This window comes from Nicrophorus vespilloides, unplaced genomic scaffold, assembly GCF_001412225.1.
Source record: "Nicrophorus vespilloides isolate i.1.1-1 unplaced genomic scaffold, Nicve_v1.0, whole genome shotgun sequence".
In the NCBI taxonomy this organism is placed as follows: domain Eukaryota; kingdom Metazoa; phylum Arthropoda; class Insecta; order Coleoptera; family Silphidae; genus Nicrophorus; species Nicrophorus vespilloides.
The window spans coordinates 1,180,892-1,205,309 of record NW_017100098.1 but is presented as its reverse complement, the minus strand read 5'-3'; the positions used below and the strand labels follow the sequence as shown (position 1 = coordinate 1,205,309).

Genomic DNA, 24,418 nt, shown 5'->3' with positions numbered 1-24,418 from the left:
AAATTTGACAACGATATTGGTTTAGCGAGTGAATAAGTAATTAAATTTATAATTAAAATGCAAGTTAAAGCAAACATACTGTGCTGTTTTACAATATATATGAAATGTGCATAAAATTTAGCGATTGCAATAACCTGTGGCAATTGGAGCTTACGTATCAGTATTGGAAAGTTTATATAAATTTTGTTCGAGTCGCTTGAGCAAATAATTGGAGCAATGCTAATTTCTCCCCCACTTTGTTAGGTTTATTAATCATTTACAGCGTTTCCGCTATAAACTTATAATAACTCATAGGCTGTGGCCTTAAATACAAACAAAACAAAAGTATACGGTACAAACCGAAGTGTGGAGTTTGGGAGACAACGGTGCTTTGGCAATATATTGGTATATTATTCAGATCCTGGTATTTTTGGCTAGAAATAGACTGAAATATCGTTCATCTTGCAAACAGAGACTGAGGAGGGTCGTATCGATCCTTACCTTTCTAATGGCATGTAATTAATGCAGTCTCCTTCGCTCCAAGCTTCAATTACTTGGGTTTCACTAATTTGCTATTAGAAGAATTGTCAAACGTCATCAATTTAACATAAGTAATATGTTTTATTTCATAACGTTTCTTTTAATTATGTACAATGTTTTTGTAGAATTAACATTATTTTTTTAGTGATGTTTTTGATTATTCACATAATTAACAAGTTCTTAATCTTTATTGATACCAAAAGTTTTTCAAAAATGGTAAATTAAAATATTATAAAATCATAACTCGTGTGGCGTCTGATAAACTCTGCCAAGAATATTTTGCTGTTAATCTTTCAACGCATTACTCTAAAATAACATGATGTGCTTTTACAAATCAACAGTCAGTAATAATATTTTTATGCAACTTTAAATCATTGTTTCATAAGTTAATAATTTTTTTTATTTTAAATCATATTTTCCAATTTTTCTGTGTGCGAATTGGAAAATCTGCAAAACACTTTTTTCACTCGTTTGCTGGTGTTTGTTCGAATAGTAATGGAGCGCTGCTCCGGTTAAACGAAATTGGCTTTTAACGTGTGTTCGAAAAACTGCCTTTTTTTTGCTCATATAATTCCAGTGTATGTTGTTGTTGCTAAAAAGTCAAGACCGCAGAAGGCGTAAATGTGTATCGATCAAACGCAGTCACAGGTGATGGTGCTAATGGAAATTTCATGTTGAAGCTCTCTAAATATTTGACAGTCTAAAATGCAATCCCATTACAGAGCAAACAAACAGATACCCGAAAAATGGTTACTAAACATTATATAAAACATGTTATTAAATCTATGCACTTACAAACAACGCTGGATTTTGTTACTGAAATAGGGAAGTTGCATCTAAATTATGTAGGAATATAATGTGTTGAAAACAAGTGTTCATTAGAAGCTTCGCACCGAAGACCTTCCCAAACTAAACCACCGATCCTTGAACCCCGCCAATTTTCAGCATTATTTTTTACTTCCAACGAAACCCCCAATCAGCATGCTCAGTAATTAAATTCAACTGGTCCGAAACAATTTAATTAAATTTAAACGATCCGCCACTTCCCTCGGAAGTGGTTTAGCACTTCCGATCTTCTGCAGCTACGCCGAATCTGTTTATGCTTCTGGAATAGTTTCAACTACATTTAAAATATTGCAGACAACATTAAGACCATCTAACCCAGGGATTTCTAACCACTTTTCTACTTCAACCTTCTTGAAAACAAAACGTTCTTTACGTTTTGTTTCAACATTATTTTTGCATACATGCACAACAATAATAATAATTTATTGGCCAAACATCGATACATAAGAAGAAGAGAAAAAAAAGTACAATTTATACATAAATAAATTTTAACATACAATAACAGGCTGGCCAAAGGGCTAACGACTGAGGTCAAATGCACAATATTATATTTATACATATTAAAACTATTGTTATAAATAATAAAAATTAAAGCGTATATTTTTTATTGAGAATTTTATATCCCTTTTCCAAATTCCGTAGACACATTTACTTGTTTGAGATAAATACAATCTATTCGAAAACACAGCTAAATTGAAATAATTTGATAATATTTAACCCAAAATAATATTGAATGTAAACTACGATCAATATTTAGCTGAAGATTTTTTTTAAATGGTTAAATGGCAAAAACTAATTAGAATGCGTTCAGGATAACATTTCTCTTTACGCAGTGTAGGATGGAAGAAGAGTGAAGTAAATCAAATTTTGTTCGCAAGCAGTAGTTTTCCATTAAAACTTGAGTGCCTATAGAAAGGAGCACAATTGTACTTCTTAATTAATGTAAATTCATTTAAAGGAACGCCCACTCCATCTATCAATTCATTTTAAAATAAACTGTTCAAGCGTAGCTCCTCTGAGAATGTTACGGAAACAACATTTTCTATTTCTAAATAAAATTAAAATGGGAAAATTTACAATATTTGAATGCTCTTTCGATGATGGAAGTGTAGTAGCGTCCCAAGGATTTATATCGCGACAGGCCGTGACAAATTGAGACAGCAAGGACTCCTTTCCCGCCCCGAAAATTTCGATTCTACTTTTCTTGATATTTCGTTTCCCTTTATACCCTCTCGGCAAAGATTTTCTTTTTCCTTTCATTATTTATTCGTTTCGCATTACCATAAATCCACTTTTGCAACATGACTAAATAGCGCGGAAGAAGTTAATCCTAGGGAATGGGGTGCGTGCGCGTGTTCAGACTTTTTCGTGCTCGTGTAACGCAAGATGACGTTCGCCGTGTACTAAAAAGGGAGGCCCGAGGGCGGCGAAGGAGGGCGGCAGCTGCTCCGCATTTTAAACCGCTCGCAGTAAAACACACACACTCACAACACACACAAACACACACGTGAGTACGTGTGTTGCTCCAGTAATGCTCACTTTGTTATTAAAATATACCCGCCCCCTGTCAGAAGCACGCTAAACTTGGGGTCAACGAAAATACCGTTCATTTCATATGCAGGAGAATATTTTCCAAGAAAGAAACCGAAACGTTGTCTATTCGCAAAAACTTTTTATTTTAAATTATTTAGGTATACTTCGAAATATTGCATGTTTTTGCAAATATATATAAGAGAAAATAATTAATTATTAAAAAAAAATATATCATATTAATTTTGAAGATAAATACGAAACTGAAATCGTATATGAAAAAAACTATCTTGATAAATTAATTGAAAAGAAGCATATTATAATTATAGTAGATTATTAGATACACTGAAATACTTTAGTCATGTTGCTCATCTTTCGATTCACAATTCCACTGCGAGGGGTACAAACCAACCATATCTTTTAAAACTAAAAAGGTGGTGCAACCTTGACTTCATGCCATTTTAGAGTTAATGCGTTGAAAGATTAACAGCAAAATATTCTTGGCAGAGTATATGAGACGCTGGGCGAGCAGTGATTTTATAATATTTTACTTTACCATTTTTAAAAAAGGGCAATGATTAAAAAGAATTAAATTAAATTAAAATTAAAATTTTTATAAAATAAACATGCTTAGAAGGTAATATGTTTTATTTTTTCCTCAATCAAAACAATTATATATTTACATAAATTAATTACTAAACATAAAAACGAATTTCTCAGATGCCACGCGAGTAACGATTCTACGAAATATCGCAAAGGGACGAAGGATTAAGAGAAATTGAACAAAAATAATTTGTACAATTTCCTCATAATTTAAAAATATATGAATATCTTCTTTAATTGTATACACTAGTTCAAGTTATTTTTATTTTATTTATTAGAATGTCTAACCAGATAGAATATTTTAACGTTGTTTTCATTATATTATTTTGTAACATTAAATAAATCTAATGTGTAAAGTTCATCCAAGTATGCCAACTACATTCTTATAGGAAAATCAAAGTTGATTGTAAAACAAGCTTTTCGGGCAATTTAATCTGTACATTATGTGCTTAGTTTCCTGGTGCTCTCGCTGAGTTTCCATCCGGATGCGTTGAAACTATTGCTCCAATTCTTCCACGAAATTTTCCAGTTCTGCAATTAAACTTTACCAATTAACATTCTTTCTCTAGCTACCCAGTAAAACGTTACTGGCAAAGTGGAACTGACCAATTTAAATTTTTATATTTTATTTAACATCGACGACCTAATTGGACGCCTTTGATATCGTCTGATCTAGGAAACTTCTGCTACTCTCATAATTATGTTATGAAGAATGCTCAGTTGTGGCTCTTTGTATAGTAATTTCACTTATTAAATTATCAACTCTATTTTGCAGTTCTAATTATCTCCGTTGGAATGGCTAAAACGTCGTCGTGGGCGGTGGTGGAAAGTAATTTAATTGTTCAATGCAGCTCCCAAGAGACCACAGTTACATTATTATTTTTTTCATTATGCAATTTTTCATCTCTATCGCAGCGTTACGTTTTGCGCGCTCTCTATTTTTTTTTCCTCGTTGCGATTCCTTGAATTAATAACGCGGGGGCGTCTAATTGCTTCGGAATCTAGCGTGTCTTAATTAATTAATGGAATTAATAAACTGCATACACCCCCAATTTATGGGAGAGCTTTCAAAAGCGTACGCGTCTTTCCGCTCTCGGCGCTGGCACTCAAAGAACACCAACAGTTAATTAACGCCTTCGTCGTAGCTTGTCCTCGACTCTTGGAAAAACTTTGAAAAGTCGTTCATAACTTACTCAATACCAATTAATAACTTATTGAAAATATTAACCACAAATATTTATTTATAATTAAGATATTATAAGTAAATTAAAATAATTTACTGTTACATAAATATCTAACAAAAATGTTTACATTTTAATATAAATAACTTATTTCATCATTTTATAAGCGCGGAACTCGTTATAAATCTTACTAATTATGCATATATTCCATTTGGATACGCGACAACTCGGCGACTGACACTTTAAAATAAAATTTTTACTAACATTTTGCTTAAACTTTTATATAATAGTATTAAAGTAATTTCTCTTGTATACTTAACCATACTATAAAATATGGAAAAAGGTTTATAATGTATAATATTTTAACCTGTTTTATTAAACTAGAACGATTATTAAATTGTAATTAAGTAATTATAAGAAAGCTATATATTTTAATTTACGATCATTTAATAAATTAATGAAATAATTATTAGGAACATTACATTTTTGGATAAGTATACAATTTTCAGTCAATTATATATTACGAACATATGTGTTACTATTTATTCAAGCGAGCAATGAACTCCGATAGGCAAATCAAACGATTTACCTCTTTTGAAGGTTCTCAAAGCAGACATAACCCGACACAAAGTAGCCTTGCAAATAAATGCCATAGATTCTTGAACTTTGAGATTCACTACTCGAACCAGCTTTTCACAATAACATCTATCAATCTACATTAGGAATGAATACATTTCAATGAAGTAAATACTTTTAGGACAATAGAATTGTGAAATCCATCATAATTGGATAGTAAATAATAGTTGTTATGTTTGATTAATAATCTATGAAAATGGACTATATAAATATTTATTCATTATATTGTAGAACTTGAACAAGAATGAAGATAATTAGCTACAATTTTCATAAATTAAATAAATACATAAAGATAATTGTAATTATTTGATGAATTGTTAAATATAAAAAATATTAGCGGTGTAAATACAAAATTCAATTGAAAATAATCTCGCTAAAAACACAAATTAATTAACAAAAACGTGTATGAATAATATCGACGTCGTTAACATACAGCGGCTTATGAAAATTTAATGAAACTGTTTGGTGAAATGGTTTGAAGGCAATGAGATTTAAGCGCGCGGTATTACCAAGGCAACGTGCGGCTTTTGGCTTCAGAAATCTTTGCAGTTGTTTAAAACTGACCCATAAAATCTCTTTGTGAGCTTTAATAGTCCATAAGATTGGAGTGATTTTCCGTGCGTGGATTTAAAAAAAGAAAAGAAATACATTTTATATGTATGGCTGTGTGAATCTGCAACAGAGCATTGCTTTTTTTTTAGTTCACTCTTCCTTTCAGGAACACATTAACATAAGGGCTTAACGCTGTTGCAGCAGCGCCAGCTTCGGATGGATGTAATGATATTAAGCCGCTGTTTATTTGCTCTTCGAATGGGAGCGACCTCGTTAGCTTTAATGCAGAATCTGATACGCAAAGCTTGCCTTTGCACAGTTATCAGAAGAGATATATTAACGGCATTGTACTTTTTTCCTCTCCTCCGTCGGCTTTATCGAATGAAAGCGAAATACCGTGACGCTACTAATGAGCCAAAAGTGATTAGCTTTGAACAAAACAAAAACCAGGTATCGGAATATCCTATTCATCTTCTTTCAACAATGAGATGTGTAAGCAAGCCATAGAAGCCTTGAGCCATATTTCATAAGAAAATAGTATTATAGATGATAATAGCGACGTACAGTGTACCTTAATTGTTGAGCTCGATGGTTCCATGTAAAGGTTTCTAATTATAAAATCCAATATACTGTATGTAAGACGATAATGCATCTTTACTTACCGCATTATAAGGAAGATGTATTTACATAGCTTGAGGCTTTTACAATCGCCTTTTCTATTTACTTGCGTATACTGTAAACTGCCTTTATGCGACTTCACAATACTGGAATCAATATATATAAGCTTGTTAAAAATGCAAACATATACTTTCCATCGTAAATATCTCAGCAAATCACATAATATGAAATTAATTTACACACGTCTTATAACAGTTATTTATCATACATTTGATTTTATTGAAAAGTCAACTATACATGTGTTGATCTCATAAATTATTAACTAAGAGTTATATGCTTCTCATAAGTTAATAACTAAAAAGTAAGTGTTCCTTCCTAGACCCATCAACTAAAACCAAATTATATTATACAAACATAAATTTCTAACCGTTTATTTACCTATGCTCTACTCACAAACTATACGATTAGTATAGAGAGTAATCGTTCTTGGTAATGTTCCACAAGCTATTCAAATTAATCATACACAAGTAGTGTACATTTGTATATTCGATGGATACGTGACATATGCGTATTAATAATTTAGAATAAAGTTGTAGGCCTAACAAATACAATACAATATCCTTAATAGAATAAAAAATAATAAAATGTAATAATATTTTTATTCTTAATACATAACAACTTCAAACTGAAATAATATTTAGTACATAAATTGAAACGTTCTTATTGAAGTCTTAGACGGCATTTCCGCAAACTCTTTCGCTTTCACAAATGAAAGCAGCTAGAGTGTTGCAGGGAAGATCGTTGAATTTTATGCCATAGGAATGGTATCCAATCTCTAAACAATGCTCAATTTTTTTAGCATTATCTGGTTGCGTGGGAGCCCAGTTTAGTGCAAGTTCAAAAGCTTTACCATTGATCCAAGTGAAACGCCCCTCCTCGGCCAGATCAGTACCTCCGACCCAGATATGCATATTGCCATTAAGCCCAACTAAAATTTAGTAAACTTAAATACATGTTTTTCAATTAGTTTGGCCAATTCTACCTGACTCTATGATCAGATCCTTCACATTTTGAAACTCCGAGTATGAATCCAAAGTGACCAATTGCATATTATAACGTTTGCAAGCTAAAGCAGCATTGAACCAATTCAGCTAAAAAAATATTTATATACTGGTTTTAACTGGATGATTATGTAACTTACTTTAGATAACTTGTTGAAATAGTACGTTTTATTGCCATGTACCATTGTATCTGGCAACTTAAAGGGTTTCTCCAAACAATATTTTTCATTGCATTCATCTTTCCAAAACAAAAACTTAGAAATTATCATAAATTATCAATAACAAAATAACACTTACTTGCTATATACAAATCACATAGTCCGCTAGCTAGGACTGCGAGCAAATAAATTATTGAACTGCACCGAGTCATGGTTAAAGTAGATTTGAATTTGTATGAAACTGAATAAACGCCCACGGTTAAAAACAAATATTACACATTGATAAACAGGTAATTCGATATGTTTCTGCTCGCCCACGCAACAAATCCATGCGGCTCGTAGATTTTCGTTTTATTTGAATGTTTTCTGCCGTTTTAACCTTTTGGTATGGGAAAAGGGGTTTCCTGGACGGCGGTCGGAAACTGCAGTCCGGGCCAATATCTCCCCACCGGAAATTGTCTACCATTCTACATTTCCTACGTGTCTCTCTTTCACGAACCAGAAATACCATATAAAAAAATATTTACAAGGAAGAAAACGAGCTCAAAAAAATATCCTTCCGGCTGAAACCCGAGTCCATTTCGAACGTCATCTCTTCTAAATAACTAAAGCGCAATTTCCACGTTCGTGGGTTTCTTTCGCGTATAAAAAAAACTCACACTCGAGGAAATTGCTTCCACTAATTTCATTTCGTTTCAGAATATTAAAAGCGAAGAAAAATACGTAAAAAGCCATTTGGCTAGATTCTGAAGAAAATGGTAACTTTGTTAACTAAAAGTTATATTAAAATAAAATTGTATAATAAAAAATAATTATAGTTTGAAGATTTAGAAGTTAAAACATTAATATTGTAATGTAAGCTTATGCTTATACAAGAAAAAGGAATATGAACAAAGCTTGTAAATCTGCGTTAGAATTAATACTTACCTGAATTCTAGTATTTTACGCAAATACGAAGAAGATAATGCGTATAGACAGTTAATTAAGTCCAAATGAATTCAATTAAGGCTCCCGACAAAGAAGTGGTATCTTCAACGAAGAAGTACAAAAATATATTGTAAAATATTAACAAGATTCAATATTTTGCATTTATTCGAAATACTATATGGTAGGTTTTAGCATTTTTCATAAAATTCCTTCCAACAATTGTCCTCATTTTTGTGGCTCGTTAGATAAAATTTTATTGGTGCAATGTGAAGCGGAAATTCGGATGCTTTTTGTTTTGCTTTTTTTTTCATTATTTGACCGTATGTTTCGGTCAGCAAATGAAAATATTATTGTTATTATAAAAATGTTGTCCGCCGCAATAATTTTAGCTTCGTACGAGGTTGGAGCACGGCCAGAACGGTTCTAAGTGAACGTAAAATAAATTTCGTATTGTGAACTTTATTTAATTGCCAAAACTTCTATTCGATATCAATTTCGCCGATTCCCAGCCGACGTTAGGAATATAAACAACAGAAAAAAAAAAGAATAATATAAACGATCGAAAGAAAATTCGCTTAGTTCAGAACTTTCTGGCTTTTACAAGGAACCCGAGAAGAAGAAAAGAAAAGACGTATTAAATGACGATTTATCAAATGCATTATTATTAGTTGGGATTTATCGAATATCAATCATGAAATTATAAATGGATCGCGTTCTTGCCAGACGGGAAATTGATGTTTCTCTTCGGTCGGGATGAATTTTGCCTCGCACGAAGGCAAGATACGTAGTCTAGACAAGATACGAAGACTGGAGCAATTTGTAATTTGTAGTGGTGTATGTGATTGATTTGCAGATGCTGAGGGCACTGTTGCCGTCGGAGTGGTCGGTCATGAGGAGGACTTCAACGATGTTGGGGCCTCTTTCCCGTCCTTCGAAAACACTCCTGTCCACTTCGCGACAGAGAATAGCACCATTGTTACTTCCCAAACTGGATCCACTGCACTAGTTCCTTGCGTCGTTATCAACATTGGCGATGGAATGGTAAGAACACTTTTTATTAAACATTTATTTCAATCTGAATTTCACATAAAGTACATACATTATTAATATTTCCACTATGTGTCATATTTGTAATATTTACAATTATGAAAATTTGTTCAGTTTTGCATTATATAACTCTATGGATCACATATAAAGTAAATGGAGAATAATGTTATTGAAAGCCTAGCAAGAAATTGTCATTTAAGATTTGTAACGTAAATTTGGGCGATTCTATTGACATAGATTGACGGAATACTTACGCGTACTTACGTGTACTTAACTTCTTTATTATCTAATCTTTTTGTAAAACAATTCAAAGATCTTTTCAAACTTACCAAAGTTACTAAAGATGTCATTTTTCTTTAATTGCCTTAATTATGCACAATTGGCTTTTAAGTGACATCTTTCAAATGACATAAGAAAGAAATTATAACATTGACAAAAGTGAAAACCTAAATCGCTTTAATGATAAATAGGCATATAGATTCGTATTGACTATATACGCATCATTATCATAAAATAATGTTATAAAAGCTATCTCATTAGAATAGTTATGACGTTAAAAAACTATTAAGGATAATTAATATTTTTGTTAATTTTGACGCAAGGTAAATATTATGTTATGTATTTTAGATTAAGTTTTGTATGTAGTTTAAAGAAAGCGTTGTTTGTAAAGAAAATGCTGTGATCGTAGAACGTATTAGGAAGTCCGTGAATGCGCCCCGTGCTTGCATTTTTAATGTGGAACATAAAAGTTGCTGTAAGGGTTTACAAAGTTCAGAGTTCCATTCGGCTATTAAGGTAATTTATGGAGCCAATTCGATGGAAGCGCTTTTATAAACAAGAAAGCTAAATAGGGAAAGCCCAAACGTACATGTATCTCTATGCCAAAATACACAACCAAATTGGCTTAGGAAAAAAAAAATAATAATAAAAAAAGCATAGCAATTTACGGGATTTATCTGTATACACACATGACTGGATTATTTCTGTATATATTTGGTTTGCTCAGCATAACGGAACATTTTCCTTCGACCTTATTATACTAAATTTGCAGCGCAAATCATTAAAATGTTTATCTTGTTAGTTTATTTTCATAATTTAGCGAAATTACCTTTATTTATTATCATAATAATAATATTAATGTATATTGCATCAGTCGTTCAACAAAAAACATATACAGTGGAATCTCGCTTAACGAGTTTAATTCGTTCCAAAATTTCCAGATTTTTACTCGTATAGTGAAACATATTCAAAAATACACATAATATATGCACACAAGTTTTAAAAATGATGTAGCAGGAGCGCAATCCGAGACTTCTCTTCTCATCGTCACTCGTTATGCGAAACGTCGCTTGTTAAGCGAGTCATTTTTCTTACAATTCATTTTGCTCGTTAAACGAAGGTGCTCGTTAAGCGAGGTTCCACTGTACAGTAATAATAAAACAAAATAAATATATCTAATTTCAAAAAAAGTTAACTGATACTATGGCCATTGACCATATAGGTCTTTCTGCCCTGATTATCTTAATTTACCGATTTCAATAGTTTTATATTGAAACCGCATGACATACAGAAGAATCTGAAGAAACCAAATTGAGTAGCAGTCATAAAGTGTCCGTTGCCACCTTTGCACAGGATAAAAATTTGTAAATTTATAAAGTGAAATGAATTTTATAACCCTGGTAGCCGACGGCAGTATCCTTCCGTCCCGCACGATTATGGAATATCCCCAAATTGGTTATAAGAAACTTGGAAATTGGATTACACGCTCGATAAACTCGTCCCTATGATCTTTTACCCGATACACCCTTCGCCTTGTTTATCACCCCTGCAACAAGCTATCGGTTTCGCAACGCGCACTGTACTTGCATCTTGATTACGTCGCCACTGCATCATCATAGAACAAGCACAAACCTGTACGAAGTATACTCATTTCTAAACCAAATGTCTTAGATCTAAATAAATTAAATAAGAAACAACAACTGAAAGATTACTTATTTTATAAAAGTAGAAGTAAACATGGAATTTAATATTCAATGCTTTTACTTTTCAATTAATAATTTGTTATGATTTTATTGAATTTGTCCATTAAAATATTTCGATAACTTTCATATCATATTATCTAATCATCATAACTATATTTTTATTGCAATACTTACACATAAGGAAAAAGGAATCAAATATATAAATATATTTGTTTTAATTTTTCTAATCATTATTTTAATACTGTATATATTCCTAAATATAGAAAATTATTTTAAAAGATGCTTAAAACTTGAAATATTATTACAGTTTTTCACATTGAAAAGACATCTTTAGAATTTAGTTCTGTATTGAAACATTATCATTTATGTTACCTTTTTTTTTAAGTAAAAATCAAAAAACGGCAAAAATAAAATTGTGCAGTATAATAAAAAAGTGAGTGCATGGCACGTTCCGTTTCAGTATAATATTATGAAACGCGCTCGCCAATTTTTATGGGATCCCCTTAATGCGCGGCCCTTTTAAAAATTTAATCCATAAATCTGTCATTTAAAATGAAATTTTGCGGTAGCGGAACCGCATTAAAAATTAGCATAAAATACATATAATATTTATGATGGCGATGGTAGCACGCGTTAGAGCTGCAAAGCGATAGCGTAAAAATCAACGTTTTATGCCATTTTAATCCCTCTAATTTCGCTCACATGGTAAACGGCGGGATTAAAATATTTCGCAAAAATTAAATTCCAACGTATACTTGTATTAAGCGATTTATTATACTACATTTTATATTATAGTCTTCTTTTATTGCCGTAATAGCTTTGCATATTCCGACAAAAATATTAATGGAAAGGAAGTTTCTAATACATGTATGAATACTTTTTGTCTTTACACTACTTGAAAACACAAGGTATGGGTCAAAATGCCTCTTTAATTAAATATTTAAAAAAATACAACAAATTATTAATTTTTCAACAATCACGGACTTATTCTTATTATTTAATGAATTTAACATCATTTAATGCTGATTTTATTGGTCAAAACAGTCTGGGATATTTTTTGTGAAAGTAGAACAAATTGATGTTTTTTATTTTTTTCTTTTCGTTCTTGTCTAAATAAAAAAAACTATTTCTTTTGGATGTATGAATCCGTATTAACAAATTTCATTTCTCTCACTTAATTAAATCATTCCAGATAGTGTTAGTAAGTTATTTTATAAAGTGAGTTATTTAAAAAAAATAATTTTGAGTCAGAAAATCTGAAAGTTTGGAATTATGTTTATTATTTAATTCGTTAGTTAATTTTATATATATTCAGATCCAGTACTTTATGAGAATTAAAACGTTCAAGCAGGAGTCAAATCGAATGTTATGTCTCATCACTCATCAGACATATTTCACTCGACAGTCGTGGATTTCACAATAAATGGAAATTTCATTTGGTTAAAGTTTACCTGGTAATTTAATCATCATATTAGCCGGTTAATAGCGAACGTTTTAGGAAAAACATAGCTTTATTCGGATGCCGTGTTACTTGGATACATATATGATGGGGGGAGGTTGATTTTCAAGATTTTTTTCATATGTGATGAACATAAATTATAATATTTTTTGGCGTATCACCTAAAATGTCTCGAGTATCATAGATTCGCCATCACTGTCTTAGACTATACATAACAATAGCAGATTTGTGTAGATCATTATTTGTTATTGCCCTTTTTATGGACTTAGATTATACTTAAACCATCTAAATCTCTTAATAAATATATCTAAGAGTATGTGTAATAGGGTAATTAATTTTATGATCTTAAAATTAGCTTTTAATTATAAAATTCTTGAATAAGTTAAGAATAAACATGTTTTAAAAATACTGTTGTTAAGAAAGTACAGAAATAAAATAAAATGTTGTTATACAAAACGATTTTTTTTATTGAATTCGCGTGAAATCTATATACTCATTTACTCCATTCAACGTGAACAAAAGATCATTTAACGCATGATTTTTATCGTTGAATATCAAATAAATTGGTTCCATTCAAACATTTAAACGTACCCGATACATTTGCTTACAAAAAAAACGATTTTATTATTTCATGCAACGTTTAATTAGAATTTATTTTCTCAGGTCTCCTGGATAAGAAGGAAGGATTACCATCTGCTTACTGTCGGTCTGACAACTTACAGCAGTGACGAGAGGTTCCAAGCCATCCACTTACAGCATTCGGAGGTAAAGCTTTATGTAACTTATTCTTAGAAAGGCAATCATTTTATAGTCTTGCATACGAAAGAAGAAGAAAAAAACGAAAACGTTTTAAACGTGTTCGCAGTTTTCTCATGGATTATTGATGCCATCTATATTCGATGCTCGTCCACACTTAATGCTATCTCTAGCACACATTCAACCACCTAACCATTATTCCACTTAATCGAATGCCTCCGCCTTCCTTCCTACTCCTCAAATTGATTTCCCGCCCACACATAACATCGACAAATTTCTTCAGAATTCCCAAGCGCTATGCCGGAGAAGTTTAATCACGTCACTTCCTCGCTCACTACTAAAATAGAAATTGCACTGCTAACGGTCCAATATTAACGCACATATAACTTTATTATCAACTTTAAATTATATAATTGCATTATATTGTATAACTTATAAATTCTCTAGAGTTCAATATATTTCCAATTGATATAAGGACAAAACATTGTACATATTTTAAATTTGCCGCCTTTTTTTGCGGTATATTCTTAGTAGAGATTTTTATATGCCGTTAATAATAAACATTGAGGTTAAGATGTGCTAAAGTTCACTATCGAACAATGCCTGGAAATTGTAAAAAAAAGTTTATGATTTTGGACTAGGAGATTAATTGAACCATACGTCTTCGAAAATGAAAATGCCGTTACTGTGAGATGATTTTTCACAAGAAAGTGCATTGAAACCATACAGTTATTGCAAGAAAAATTAATGGTCTTCTTATCTCGAAGAAAGGTTACGTGAATTGGCCGCCAAGATCATGTTCTTTGGGGATAGATTATACATCTTAAGGAAAGACAACATATTATGGAAAATTTCACCAAAAGAGTGAACATGTGCTGCCAAGGTAGGAGCGTTCAATTGTTATAAAATTTGTATCACATATGGCTTCCATGTCTGTACTTATTAATAAAGAAAAAATATTATCAAATAAAAAATGTATTTTATTAGAAAATTCAAATATCAGTTCATTTTGGGACACACTTTACGTATCCATGCATAACAATGTTGCAGTATTTTGCGCGCTTGTAAAATATTTTAGGCCAAATAGTCTTTATTATTGTCAAACAATGTGTATGTTTTTTTTTTATTTCGTTTGATTTCCGTTTATATTTAGAGTTAGTAAATGTAAATTATGTCAGGTATAATCCAAAAACTATAAAAATATCTATAATCGGCTTAGTTTATGTACTCATAGTTTAATGCCGTAAATGCAATCAGGATTAAAGTGAAAAAAATATGAAATATAAAAAAAATATTCTACATTAAGCAACAGTGGTCCAACATTTTATTGATTATGTACCATTTCCAAATATTTAATTTGATTATATACTAAGATTGGAGAGGTTTTGTTCAATCCTACAAAGATCCAAAACAAATATTTATCTATTGACATCTGATTCGAAGGAATCTTGAAATGGAACCGAATCTCGAAGATAATAGAATCGATATACGGTGGAAGCGATGCTGAAAACTTTTCACATTTTCTCGAAACTAGTACGAAACTACTTAAGCTAATTAAAACGGAGCTAATCCAGTAATCTGCTGAGCTCCCTCCGTCTCACCGTCTGAATTTATATAATTGCGCGTTAAACATCGCAATAAAGCGCAATCGCGCAATAAATCCGTACAATATTTAAATGCACCGCCATTAAAGTTTTAATTGAACTTCCTTAATGTTCTATGCACACTACACCATAAAAAGACGATGTGTACAAAAACGGATGAGAGAAAAGAAAAAAGGAACCGAAGCTCTTCTTAATTAACGTCCCTGTTTTTGACACGCATTCTCTCTTCTTCTGTTTCCTGAGGGAAAGCCCTCATCCAAATTAAGAAACGCGCAGCAGAGAAAGCCCCACGTAATAAAAGAACTTTTGTGTGTGCGTGAACGCTGTTCGGATCAGTGTGTGTTTGGAGGATTAATAAGAGGAGTTTAGTCATGTTCATTACGATTTTACTCAGCTCTCAATCCAGACTACGTGGACAGATAAATGTATACGTTCATTAGTACTATCTAAAAAACATTGAGGATCCTCAAAAGGAATCATAATAATAAATAACGAAGTATTTTTTATTATTTCCACGAAATGTATAGAGAGAAAGAGTGAAGAGAATCGCAAAAAAATAGTAATGGAGAAGAGAAAAGTTTCGGGATTAATCCGTGAAGCAAACTGGCCGTACAAAATTTAAACACCAAATAAAAAAGTCTTCTTTATTACCTTACCCCATTATGCAAATACCTTTTTCCAACGTCACTGAACAGAAAAAAAATAGGAAGAGCACACGAACACAAAGAAAGAGATGAAATAAACTGCAGGGATTAAGTGCGAAACTCACTGTCTGACCTCTTCAGTTTTTTTTTAACTCTACCCAGTGATTTGGAAATAAATTGGAATTAATATACAGTGGAACCTTGCTGAACGAGTTTAATCCCTTTCAAAATTTCCAGATTTTTACTCGTATAGTGAAACATATTCAAAAGTACACATAATATGTGTACACAAGTTTTAAAAATGATGTAGCAGGCGCGCAATCCGGTACATCTTTCGACATCATCATTAGTTATGCGAAACGTCGCTCGTTAAGCGATTTTTCTTACAATTCATTTTGCTCGTTAAGCGAAATGTTCGTTATGCGAGGTGCTCGTTAATGGAGGTTCCACTGTAATTGGATTTTATAATTATGCACTTCTGTAAGAATGCGTAATTGTTATTAGTATCAAATTATATATACAAAATAAAGGTGTTTTTTTTTGTTCAAACAAGAGCGACAAGAAAACAGCAACGTTTTGTGATTTATACAAGAAATCAATTTGTTGTACTTGTAAAAATTATTAATTTATTTAAATTTCGACCCATAGGTTAACAAATCTTATAAAATTTAATATTAACATCCCCGATGTGAACCACTTTAATTGATAAATATGGTATCAACATTTAAGTGAGTTTCGCTTGCCGTTTCTTCCGATCAACATCGTATTTTCGCCAAAACCTTTCTTCCTTTGTTCTCTTTTCCTTTTGTTTCAATCTATTTTATTTTTTTTTGTGCGATTTTATTAATGATCAATCCGCATTGGCAATTCCAAACGAAAAGCGGGTCGGAGTGAGGCGATTAAAGAGATTTATCGAATGACAGAAATTGGAAATTGTACTAAGTTTGATTAATGGGCAGGAAGTAAATCTTGCTTTTAATCAATACGCGCCAGGCCTATTTTTCCGGTGCCCTGAAAAAGAATAACAATATGAAAAAAAAAGTGAAAGGATAAAATAAAAAGGACGGAAGAGTGAAAAAAGTTAGGACCTACAATTGGACAGCTCAAATAATGGAAATAAGATTAATAGCAAAGACACTACTGAAGAAAACAAAATGTGTGTAGCGGTGTGTGCTGGGGGGGGGGACGTGGATGAAAATGTAATTCGATTTGGGAAGTTGGTGGAGAAACTTTGAGGGACATAATTCAATCGTTGTAAGGAAAACTAAGAGAGGCGATTCCTTTACGCTATCTAAATGTCATTACAACGTTGTTTTTTTTCTACTTTTTAAAAGAATCAGACACTGTGTGGATGATTAGTTACAAGTATTTCTGCGTGTATTAATGCTTAGAGATGTATTAGGACACAGTAAGCTATCTATAATAATAATAATACATCTTGTAATACCAATTTTACACATACATTTTAACCAGTGTCGTCCTTTGGATTTCGAGGCCCCGAGTATAAATATGGAGTAGGGCCCTCATTAAATAAAAAAAGAAACATAACACTGTTTGGCATTCGCACGGTTGACCGACATTAGCGACGCTACTGATTTTTACCATGTGTTTCTATTTAAGATTTGAGTAAATGGAAGTTTTGTTTCTGCAATTTAATATATTTTATGCAAATTGTACAATGGATTCTTTTTTTTTAATTCGAGTGCGAAAGTTTCATTGCGGCTGCGATAAAAGAGTTTTGAGAATCATTAAAGTTTTATTTCTGCGGGTCTATCTATGCCACTCTTGGAAATCTCTCCCCGATGCAGAATAATACTTGAAAATGTACAATCGAGGGCAAGGGTTGCGATTTCGTTGTTCACATTGCCAACTAGCTTGTGGCTAAGTACCTCATTGTTAGTGAAAGCATGAATCAGACGAGCAAGGAGTTTCTGGATGAAAGGAACTGGAAGCAAGGAGCGTTAAGGAAGAAGACGAGGGAAAGAGAGTAAGACAGATCGATACAATCCTCCTTGGCCGGACTCCAATCAGATTTGGAATACAATAAGAAAAATAAAAATATAATAGAAGACAAGATAAATAGGTTCTATACAATATTCTTTAATGAATCTTTAAAGTGAGATAGATTTGTTTTGCTTCGAATACGAGTAGATACCCTTCTTTCGCTGCTAGATTTTTGCATATTCATTTCTAAGTTTACGCACATTTAATGTGTTCAAATATAACACAAATACTTTCAAACTCTGTTATTTTGTTTATTTGAAAACCGTTTTTTTTTTCTAAAAAAACCCGTTTAATATAAAGTTAGTAATTAATTTATATAAATGTATAATTAATTAGATTGGGGAATTAATTAAACATATAAGCATGTTCATTTTATGAAAATGTAAAAAAAATATCTTCATCATCACTACACTACACTTGTTTCTGATTGCTAATTTTCGTAAAATCTTTGCATACGGTTCATTTTTGGATCAAAAACTTTTTTTCGATGCATATAAACGATGATTAATTTCACATTCATTATATGTTATTTTAAGCACTATTTATTATTTTAAAAAAATGATAATGATGTAAAATATAGTAAAACCACTACTTGCGAGGCGTCTGACTCTGCTATGAATATTTTTCTGTGGACCTTCCACGCATTACTCTAAAATGGTGTGATGTGCTTTCACATATCGTCAGTCAGTATGTAGAAGGTACATAGGTCGAGGTTGCCACACCTTTCCAGATTTAAAAGTTATGGTTGGTATATAATGGCGACTCACAGACTCCGCGCGAGTAATGGAGATTTAATGAACGGTCCTAACAGCGCTCTCAAGCATGTCGTCCCTGTGTCGTGCACAACTTGAAAATCGCGTCGGCCCTGAATAAACCCTTACAAAGGGCCACAAATCATGATATTTAATCGCATTTTAATTGATGTATTCTCGGATCCTTGTGAATTGTTTCATTTTTTTTTCTTGTGAATTCGATTATTGAATAAAATGTCGCCTTTTGTAGTTTCTCATTTGAAATGAAAGAGTGGAGAAGTAAAAAGGAGCGCTCACATCAAAGACCGAATTATCGTTCGCTCCTCGTTCTTTTTCCTGTTTCGTTTTCTATTCTGTTTGTTGTGTGCGCACGTGACAGTTATTACTGAAAAATATAACCTGATACAGGTTCTCTCCTTTTTTCAGGACTGGACGCTCCAAATAAAGTACGTGCAGCAGAGGGATGCCGGTATATACGAGTGCCAAGTATCGTCGCATCCGTCCACCAGCATCTTCATTCAGCTCAACGTAGTCGGTGAGTTCTGCCAAAAAGGATATTTACATAATCAATACTTCCTCGATTCGTATATATCTCTCTCTCTCCACCTCGTACATATTCACAACCGAATCTATGTATTTGCTCGATCAACGAACGGAACGGACATAAATTAAAACTAGAGATAAATAGATAGTCGCAAATGGATGATAACAGAAAATAAAGTTAAAAAAATAACATGTTAGGAAGATGAAAGGTAAGAGTTGTTGTTCAATTTGGGATGCATAAATTTCGGTGCCAACAAGCGCTGGATTTGCCGGCGCTGGAAAATATATAGGACGGCGATGAGGTAAATGCGGTGCAAAACATTTTCACAATCCAATTCGCAGATGTTTTCTTTGACTCGTTCATAATTTAATACGCAATTTTCACAACAGAACGAAAACAGAACGATTTTCTGCACATCGTTCAAGTTATAATTTGTATTAAATTTATTAAATATTAAATTCTACGTTTAAATTAAGAAAATAAGAATAAATTATACTTTTTCTTAGAGTAATAATAATGTTTATTGCAATAGTCAAAATAGTCAAACTATTGTTAAAGAACTATTTACCTCATGCCGCCTGTAGTTCTTATATTGCACATTGCAAAAAAAATTAAAAGCATACTTTAATTAGGAAAAAATATATTTTGATTTTTTAATATCATGAGTCATTCCTTGTATAAGGTTTAAAGAAAACACAGTTAATTTGAGACCTTTTTTATGCTTTTAGAGGAAAAACGTTGCAATGGTCTTTATAAATAGTGTAATTGAAAAAACTTTGCAGATCATTTTAATCTGATACGATATATGTATTTGTATATTAATTCATATAAACCATTGATATATTGTCTATATACTGTTGCATCATGTTAATCTGTTCTAATTACGAAGGGAAGTTAATAGGACTGAAGATCGTCTGCACCCAGATTATCAATGAAGACAATGTGGCAGGTGTCTAGGGGCATTAGGCAATTGCCATAAACCAAGACTTTTTCCCATTGTTTCATTACAATATTTTCAATAGTATTTCCAATTGATATTGGTTTTCTAATAGATTTTATATTCTCAACTTTCATATGTATCTTTTAAAATGTGAAGAGACTGTATTTTCTAGCGTTAATTTTCCATTACTTCATTTGAATAAGTATTGCCAAACGGATGACACCATAGTAATGTTTGAATACTTTCTACATTTTATATACACTTACTTGACAATAGTGAAACCCCCAATAGACTAAAAGGAATAACACCATTGATTTTTTTTTTGTTATTTGAAAGTTTTCCAATGGCAAATTATTCCGCTATTTATTATAGTCTCCCTTTGTCTTTATATAATTTATATCACTGGATTATTAAAATTTAATTAGTTTGATTGACAGTTGAAATGACTGAATTATGTTCCTATTAAAATTTGGCATTTCAATTTCAATTTGCTAAATCCGTGTGCACAACGTTTATTGATCACATTACGTTATCGACTCGCACACATGTGTGGGCATTACTTATCCAAATGTAATGAATCCTGCTAATCCCCACATCATCGCCAATAAATCTGCAACCTTTCAGTTATTGACATCAATTATTTGTAGATTACTGCGAAATCAAAGCAATGTTTGTAAATTGATAAATGATAATTATATTTTTATCTCATTAAAGTGTAATCGTGTGAAAAGTGATTATATTTTAAATTCATGTTTAATTAGTATTTGCATGTTTGGGTATTACTAAACTAATTTCAAATGCGAATTCATCTTGAGAATGGCCATTCAAGACAAGCTGTCATTGCCCGCAATATATAACAAACTTAATTCGAATTTATATGGAGAAATCGGTCTTCCTACCAAAATTTCCCATTTACTATGATATTGTACAATACAAGGAACATCTACATTTAACAACATTAGTTCCAATCCAAAAGGTTAAATTAAATTTTGTATATTGTAATAACTTTGAAAATAACAGTAATTAATTGATAATATATTTACAAATACAAATAATTGATTCATAAGTTTACAACTGTTAATTCATATTATTAATTTTCATTGCTTCCTAAGCTGACAGTTTCTCAGTTTTGCCAGAGAATTTAAATGAATGAAAAAAAAGAACGGTTTGGCTCCAGTCTGCCTCGTCCTCGGTTGGATGGTCTCACAGGGAATTGGCACAACGTAGAAATAATGAAAAAAGAAATGGCAGAAAATATATAGAATTTAGTGTGAGCAAGGGAAAGAGAGATAGAGAGAGACGAGTACGCGCAATGAATTGGACTGTAGTAACATGTGCTGCCATCCGACTATCCTTGCTTGCAGATGTGACACGTAAGCAAAAAAGTATCACTATTTTCCAGCTCCCTTGAAAAGCGGGTGCAATTAAACAGTTTACATGTTGTGCGTTTATTTATCTCGCCACCTCCCTAAGGCTGTATCCTGTTCGTCTTCAACCCTCAGGACACGCAGTAAATCTTACGGAAGGAGTTGAAAAGTAAAATCGTCAAAGGAAATAGGAGAGTCGCAGCTAGAACTTCCGGTTCATTAAAATAAATGAAGTTTGCGTATGAGTTATTCTGAATGTAGGAGGAAATTTAAAGCGTTTTTTAAAAAAGAAAGTTTATTTTATGATACACACTTTTGGCTCTTAATTGAAGTCTAGAGATTAATTAATATCGTGAATTTTAACGTTAAAATTATAAGATTTCCCTTAGGTTAGCTCTTTAAATTAAGGGAGCCAATCTACAAAACAGACGATTTGGCGCAATTATTGCGGGGTTGAAGCATTTCCAGTGCCGCAATTGCCGCCAAAAACTGTTTAATATGTTTATTTTATATTCTTCTTTGTCGTTCATTAGAAGCCAAAGCTGATATTTCCGGTCCATCCGAGAAGATTGTCAATCCTGGATCTGGTCTGAGGTTGCTGTGCACCGTGCTTCAGAGCACCGAACCGCCGATCTACGTTTTCTGGTACCACAACAACCGGATGATCAACTACGATGATGACCGGGGGATCAACGTGACCACGGAACTCAATGCGAAGATTAGCGTACTCACCATTACCAATGCAGCCATTCGACATTCTGGAAATTACTCATGCGTTCCCAGTAACGCACATCCTGCAAGCACTTATGTACATATACTAAACGGTAAGCATGAAAATGTATATTTATATGATATAATATCGTATACGAAGAGTTTCATCTTATTTGGGTGAAGTTTTCAGTTTAATCTTTTGAATTTTATTTAAAATACATTTTAAGCAACTATTATTGTGTCCATAAGTCTAAAAATACAATAAAACTAGGATATGCGGACTTGGAGCTTTTTAATGAAATCATGAATATTTGGTTTTCAATTAAAATTATAGTATTCTTTTGTTTTGATGGAAGGGTGTTATGGAGTAGAGTGATATTGGGTATTTAAGGATTGCCCAAGAAATATAGTTAATATCTTATCAAAGATTTAAAAAAATATCTAAATTAATACATGAAAATTTGCAAACTTTGTGTCTTCCAATATTTTTGTTAATAATGAATCAATACATATTTTTTTTTGTATTTCCGACTTGAACTAATTATATTATAAATCAACTTACAAAAATACTTTTGAAATAATATATTTTCTATAAGTTATTTAGTTAACAAAATGAAATCCGTGCATATCACATTCATGCTAAAGAAAGGCACCTGCCCAACTGTAAGTATTAATGGACAAGATCTGCCCGAAGCAACAAAAGTCAAATATCTAGGCATGCATCTAGACAGAAGACTCACCTGGAAATATTACATTCAGGCTAAAAGGGAGCAATTAGAAATAAAGGTTAGAAAAGTCTATTGACTTCTAGGGAAATTATCAGTGGAAAATAAATTACTTATATGCAAAGTAATACTGAATCGAACATACAAATTATACAAAGGTTCAAAATTCCTAAGAAATCTTTTTATGGCTCCATGATTTGTCAGGAATAAACAAATACACAAAGATTTTCATATAAGTATTGGATACAATAGCAACATTTAGTAGTAGATATCAAGATAGACTGGAGTCATATACTAATGTTCTGGCTATTGGCCTACTCGACAACAGTGAAACCACAAACAGGCTGAAACGTTGCAAACCACTAGATTTAGTATATAGATTTAAGTAATTATCAATGTTCAAAATCATCATAATGATAACTATCCACCGGGAAAGCTTATTTATTTAATATCAACCGCAATCTTAAATTGTTCACATTGATGAACAGATTGTGTATTTTTTGTGATATTGTTGCAATAAAATGTTTGTTATTTTTGAAAGATAAATTAGATTAATCTTGTTTTATTCTAAAGTTAATGTTTTCCCAGATTGTACATTTGTGTATAAAACAAATTAAAGTCTATGATATTACCTGTCACATGTGACAGGTCCATTTTTCTGACCGATGGAATACTTTTTCAGCTTCTCGAATGCACGGCTAAATTGCAATTGCTTTCTATGTAACCAGAGATATATGCGATCCTATTTATATTACTCTCTCGGTTACACGCCTCTGCTCGTTTTTTTTTGCAAGTCCTTACTTTATTTCATTCATGGCACTACGTTCTATTTATATTTCGTTCTGGCCGAATGAGCCAGAATTTTATTCCAAACGCGCTTCGTGTACCATTACTCTACGTGCTGCAATCTTGACATTAAAATACTTTATTTATGCTTTAAGATAAACCATTTTATATACATGTACATTCCATCTAAACAGAGATAAATTTAAAAAATAAGATTAATTACAGTGTAACCTCGATTAACGAGTTCCAAAATTTCGGGATTTTTACTCGTATAGTGAACATATTCAAAAATATACATAATATGTGTAGACAAGTTTTAAAAATAATGTAGCAGACGTGCAATAATGCGAAACGTCGCACGTTCAGCGAGTCATTTTTCTTACAATTCATTTTCCTCGATAAGCGAGGTTACACTGTATTTTTATGTATTAGATTTAATACAAATCATTTGTATTTGTTTAATTAT

The 24,418-nt window shown here is 32.0% G+C and overlaps 2 protein-coding genes across 2 annotated transcripts in view; one reads left to right on the top strand and one right to left on the bottom strand.

Annotated features, from left to right (window-relative positions):
• Positions 1-7,125: 7,125 nt before the first annotated feature.
• Positions 7,126-7,923, bottom strand: LOC108567833 (C-type lectin 37Da-like). The gene is made up of 4 exons (XM_017928527.1): positions 7,844-7,923; positions 7,687-7,784; positions 7,528-7,636; positions 7,126-7,473 (listed from the first exon to the last, which is right to left on the bottom strand). The coding sequence occupies exons 1-4, from the start codon at positions 7,914-7,916 to the stop codon at positions 7,217-7,219; spliced, it is 537 nt and encodes a 178-aa protein (XP_017784016.1). The 5' UTR covers positions 7,917-7,923; the 3' UTR covers positions 7,126-7,216.
• Positions 7,924-9,384: 1,461 nt separating this feature from the next.
• Positions 9,385-24,418, top strand: part of LOC108567818 (lachesin) — a 23,315-nt gene continuing 8,281 nt past the window's right edge. The window contains exons 1-5 of the mRNA XM_017928511.1: positions 9,385-9,406; positions 9,485-9,672; positions 13,783-13,884; positions 19,306-19,414; positions 22,264-22,554. Coding sequence (XP_017784000.1) covers positions 9,385-9,406; positions 9,485-9,672; positions 13,783-13,884; positions 19,306-19,414; positions 22,264-22,554 — 712 coding nt within the window. The remainder of the gene's footprint in view (positions 9,407-9,484; positions 9,673-13,782; positions 13,885-19,305; positions 19,415-22,263; positions 22,555-24,418) is intronic.

Excerpts from the sequence above, each read along its gene's own strand:
- LOC108567833 (XM_017928527.1), bottom strand. The coding sequence starts at position 7,916 with ATGACTCGGTGCAGTTCAATAATTTATTTGCTCGCAGTCCTAGCTAGC. Across the intron at positions 7,785-7,843 it reads ATGTGATTTGTATATAGCAA|ATGAATGCAATGAAAAATAT; the intron begins GTAAGTGTTATT and ends TGTTTTGGAAAG. Across the intron at positions 7,637-7,686 it reads ATTTCAACAAGTTATCTAAA|CTGAATTGGTTCAATGCTGC; the intron begins GTAAGTTACATA and ends ATATTTTTTTAG.